General features: G+C 29.6%; 1 protein-coding gene across 1 annotated transcript; it reads right to left on the bottom strand.

Moving 5' to 3' along the window:
* LOC109333884 (TMV resistance protein N-like) lies at nucleotides 643–5,519 on the bottom strand. Its single transcript, XM_019569467.1, has 3 exons — nucleotides 5,029–5,519; nucleotides 4,343–4,439; nucleotides 643–1,092 (listed from the first exon to the last, which is right to left on the bottom strand). The coding sequence occupies exons 1-3, from the start codon at nucleotides 5,517–5,519 to the stop codon at nucleotides 643–645; spliced, it is 1,038 nt and encodes a 345-aa protein (XP_019425012.1).

Below are 6,000 nucleotides of genomic sequence, written 5' to 3'. Positions count from 1 at the left end.
TGAGCATTTGTGTCATACTTTTGTGATTGACATTCAAAGATTGTGACTTTAACTTTTATACATATTTAGCAATTCTAGCCCCAGAATCAAACTCTTCACTTTGTATCCATTTTATGTATTATTTTACCATAGTGTGTGGTGAAGGGAAATAGTATTTTAGAAGTGTTGTTCTTCTAAAAGTAAGATTTTGGTGAGTGTAATCAGAGGCAAAAGACTCTGGGTGAGATTTGTAATGATTGATATTTCATCATAGTTGAAATCTTTTGTTTTTGTGAGAGAACTAAATATAACTTTCAGTAGATTAGAAGGTGAACCAATATGAAATCTTAGTGTTTCTCTTTCTCTATTTACTCTTTTCAATTTGTGTATTCGATTTTTGCAAAACTTATACTTTTCCACTACATCTCTACTCTACCATTTTTAAGCTGCAAAAGTCTACTATAAAGTGAGAAAACCACAAAAACTAATTCACTCACTCTCTTAATTTGTCAACTTATCTTATAATTTATAATGTACATTATTATATTCTTTGTACATTTTTATGGTCATTTTTTTAAACAGAATTCAATTCAATATCAATATATATATATACCCTTATACCCTAAGATAAATAAAAGTTGTTGAAAAAGAGTTGTTAGGTACTTACATTGGTCCAGGCTTGATAGGCCAACCAGGTACATCAGCTGCATTTTGCAAAGCCAACTTCCATCTATCTATTTTCCATTTCTCAATGGATCTTACTGCATGTTTAGCTAATGCTTCTGCATATCTCCCTTTATCATAGTGCAGATCAGAAGGGTTTACATTATAAAAAATAGGCACAACCATCATGTGTGTGTCTTTAGAATACTCCATCACTTTAGCAAGTTCTTCTAAACACCAACTTGAATCTGCATAGTTTATAGAGAATATTACTAGTGCCATCAGAGACACTTGTATTGCTTTCTCCAGAGCTAGGTTTATTTCTTCTCCTTTCTTAAGCTCTTCTTCATCAAAAAATACCTTTATTTCATTTCTTATCAGAGCATCATAAAGGTCTCTCGTGAAACCCAAGCGTGTATCTGGACCTCGAAAACTGATAAAGACATGATACTTCAATCCATACATGAGGAATAATTTAGGTCAAGATGAGAATCACATATAGCTAGCAATGTTTATTTCAATAGATAAGGAAAGTGGTGAAAGAGATCTAATGTCTAAAGAATCACATAGGGTTGCACCAAAATGAGATATGTATTAGTGGGAACAGAAATTAAGTAATTATTTGTTTAAATGCTGGGTTGTGTGTGAAGACCAATGCATGTCACCACTAATCAAATATTTTCAACATATTAAAAATATAATTCTAATTATTGTTTAGTTATAAATGATAATACCAAAAAATAAGCATACGATAAGTAATAGTGTTGAAATGTGCTAGAATTGTCTGGAGTATACTATAAGCATACCATAAGAAAGATAATATTTAGCTTATATCTAAAGAGTTCTAGTCATATTGTGTTATGATAGATATTCGCTGTATTATGTAAAAGCTTCATAAGACTCATTTAGGTGATGATAATTCTATAAATATGACTTATGGGGTGAAATGTAATATGAGGTAATGAAGGATGATGAATGGAAACCTAGGTCCTTCACTCCACCAAAATATGTACTCATCTAACTATTATTTTATTAAATATATGTTGTCCTCATGTCAATCTTTTTCTATGTTCAACTATTATTTATATCTTTTAATAAATACAAACAAATGATTTTTGGTAGCAGGCTATAAATAAGTTTTATTAAAACCTAATCTAAGAATCATATTATTTAATAATAAATTGGTAGTTATTGAAAGCTTTAGAAGAAATATATATAATTGGTAGTTAACAAATTATTGTGTTTTTTGTCTTCTTCTTTTCTTTATTTTGTTTTTTCATTAAGATTAAAAGAATGCAGGATAAAATCCGAGAAAATACTTATTTAAAAATAATAAAATACATAGAACAAGCTCTCTTTCAACATTGAACGGAATAAAAATACTTAGGTAAAGAATTATATCCCCAAAAATATGTATTTAAACATTACAACAAGTTATAGAATGTATATTAAATTATTAATCTGCTGAAAACTCATGCATTACTACCTACAGTCTGTTTTTTTGTCAACTATTAAGCTTGGTTTCGGAGTCCTAAAATTGGGCTTGGTTGTTAAGATATAGCTTTGAAAGCTAAAATTGACATTCATCAAAAACACTTGTCCTAGCTAGAAGGTATACATGTTTTTTTGTATATATATTTTACCATCAAAACTAAGTCACTTGATAACCACCTTCAAAATCTTACTTTAACTAAACGTCTAGGGTTCTTTTCAAAATAATATCATTTCTAAATAGAGAAAAAAACATATGTATTACTGACTATATATGAGTTATATATTATCTTTTTATCGGCAGTTGTTAGTATGTTAGTATTTTGTTGTGGGTGAGACTTCGCCCTCAACCTCCTATACCACCCCTTACCATCAAATCACTCTTATAACTCCCAATTTTTTGTTGATGGTGAGACTCGAACCCACAACCTCCTACACTTCATTTCTTACGACCGCCCATTTACCATCAGACCACCTTATAACTCTCAAATTATATATTGTTGATGCATCATTTATCTTTTATATTTATTCATTATTGATTCTTCAAAAAAATATTTTAAATGAATGGTATGGTATATTAATTATGTATAAATCTTTATATTAACAATACATAGATATAACACCTTCTCTATAACCAAAACTCTGAGTGACATACCAAGAAGAATCTAGTATATAGGGGGGAATGATGAATGAGTTTGAAATTCTGATAAAATAAATACATTTAATTCCTGAGTAATTTAATGTGTTAGTCGAAATCTTTAATTATTCATATATATATTAAAGAGGTTGTTATAAAAAAGAAATGACATTAGGAGGCCATAAGAATTAATTATACAACTAAATATACGCCAGCAGCAACACCCTACGAGAAACAAAATGATTTTATTGTCTTCTCAGAATGTTGTGTTCTCGACATGACTTATATATCACTTAAATAAGTTGTCTTTCATATTGGGGATTAAACACTTGGGCACATATTTAATAACTACCATTGGTTCAAAATAACAGATAAAAATCTTAATCAATTACATAATTTTAATATAATTAGACACTTATATTTTACACATAAAAGTTGTTCTTCACTCATAAGTAGAGAATAATCTTTTGAGACATAAATTATGGAAGTGAGTTTTACTTTCAATAATAACATTTTTATAAGGAAAAAAATGTATGTATTAATAATATGAGTTTTATATATTATTATTGTATTATATACTATTTATATTTAATCATCATTGACTCTTCAAAAAAATAATTTTTTAACGTAAGAATATATATTAGAGAATAATATATCTCCTCATATCAGGAGATAATTTATCTCCTTCGACCTGTAAAAATATGACATGTGTACTATTTTGTTTTGTTTTATAAATATTTTTATAGAAAATAATAAAACATGATACATGAAACATGATACATGTCATGATTTTATTGGTAAGAGGAGATAGTTTAATTCTTTATATCAGGAGATATTTTATTATCTATATATTATGATTTGCTGACTTTAAAAACTTTTAAAATGCCAAGATGCCACATTAAATGTTTGACCAGGCAGGTTGCATTCTTAATAGAAAGATGGAGCAAACATGTATCCGAATTTACTAAAACACCCCTCATTTCCTAAATGGTCATCAGTTTTGGGAATTGCAAAGGAAGAGGGGCAAGAATACATGTTATGTCCCAAAAATATATAGCAATCTATATGTCATTATTTGTGATTGATCACAAATAATATTTTATTAATTAATCATGATCAGATATACTCGTAAGGGTTACATTCTAGTCTAATGGTATTAATGAAACTACCCCAAACAAAAGTACTCACTTATGATTGTTGGACTAAGAATAGATAAGAAACTGATCTACAACACTCCATGATACATGATCAAGAATCCATACATCATTGTACAAACACAAAAGGATGGAAACCTATTAGATAAAAACGAAAATAAAATCTAGTTTGAATTAAGTCCATAACCTACATATATAATTAAACTTCTCCCCTAAAGATCAAATCATTCACCATTTATCATAACATAACATTAAGATATACATAAATCAAATCATGTTTTTTAAAGGTAGTACTTAGTTAGAAACATATATAGGGAGGATAAGGAGAGATGGGTAACTTTAAAAAACCGAAAATGAATCATTTTAAGAACCGAAATAAACATAAAAATCATATAGTTTCAATAGTCGAACTACTTACATTAACATGTTGGTCAATGTTTTTATCACCATCACGCAAGCTGCTAATCCTTTTAGAGACGTAGTCAACAATATTAAAAATGAGCCCATGTTCGTTCCTGCTTAAGTATAAAATTTAAACAAAGTGAAATTAATTTACATATCTCCTGAGATTTAATGGAATTATATAAATTATATCTTCATTTTTTGCATCTACACAAACCACATTTAATTTATATATATACATGACATTGATTATTTTACAATAGATATGAGTGTAATATTTGAAACAACAAAAGATGATGAATGTAATTAAACTAAATTCATATGAGTATTGGTGTAAATAACTATTAATTGATTAATTAATTAAATATTTTCTATGCTAAATTGATGAACATTTGTAAATTTGAATATTGTTAGCGTACCATAAATATGGTCAAAGCCAAATACAACGAAGGTACCCAAGACAATGGTCAAAATGAAGAAATTACTTTTGGCACATATATTTCCTTTTTTCTCTTCTCAGTTTTCTTCCTATTGTTCAAGATATAAAGCTACAAAGCTTGTTTGCCATAGAGAGTTTAATTTTCTACCGATACGATTAGGGATACCCTTATTAGTACTAAAAAAGATCAAATGAATTTGAACTCTTTGCAAGATCAATGAGGGGATGCCCTAAGATTAAAAAAAAACTTGTTAGGTACTTACATTTGATCTGGCTTGAGGTGCCAACCAGATATATCAGCTGCTTTGTGCAAAGCCAACTTCCACCTTTCTATTTTCCACTTCTCACTTATTCTGCTTTCATGTTTGGCCAATGCTTCTGCATAGCTCCCTTTTTCATGGCGTAGACTTGAAGGGTTTACTTTATAAAATATTGGCAAAACCAACATGCTTTTGTCTTTAGAGTACTCCATCACTTTAGCAAGTTCTTCCAAACACCAACTTGAATATGCATAGTTTATACAAAATATTACAACCGCGATCCAAGACTCTTGGATCGCGTTGTCGAGAGCTGGGTTCATTTCTTCTCCTCTCTCATGCTCTTTTTCATCAAGGAAGATCTCAATTCCATTACTACGAAGAGCATCACCGAGGTGTCTAGCGAAATCATCGCGTGTATTTTTACCTCGAAAACTGATAAAGACATGATACTTCAATCCATATGGGAGGGAAGTAGAAGAAGATGAGGATGCCATATAGCTAGAAATGGTTATTTCAATAGATAAGGAAAGGGACGAAAGAGATATAATGTCTAAAGAATAACATAGGGTTGCACCAAAATAAAGTCAACCCATGCCTTGTGTTGAAGCTGGAAGTACCTTGATTCTCGAGATATGAATTGGTGGGAACATAAAGTAAGTGTTAGTTTTTTAATAGGACATGCTTCATGTGTCTAATTGTTTAAATGTGGGTTTGTCAACTTCATTGTGACACCAAACTTCGTTTGGGAGTCCTAAAATTAGATATGGCTATGATAGCTAAGTGTCATTCATGAATATTAAGGTGAGAGTGATAAGGTGGTTTAATGGTGAGGATGAAGAGCTTAAGGAATGTAGTGTATGAGTTGTAACGCCCCGAAAATTACTCTAACAATATTGCCTATAATGGATAAAAAAAACTTTTTTATGTAATATAAAATTTTTTTCCTTACATTCGATTCCTTTTCGAGACATCACG

The sequence above is a fragment of the Lupinus angustifolius genome, chromosome LG19 (assembly GCF_001865875.1).
Source record: "Lupinus angustifolius cultivar Tanjil chromosome LG19, LupAngTanjil_v1.0, whole genome shotgun sequence".
Classification (NCBI taxonomy): domain Eukaryota; kingdom Viridiplantae; phylum Streptophyta; class Magnoliopsida; order Fabales; family Fabaceae; genus Lupinus; species Lupinus angustifolius.
The sequence above is the reverse complement of the archived record's forward strand: the minus strand, read 5'-3'. Positions and strand labels throughout refer to the sequence as shown.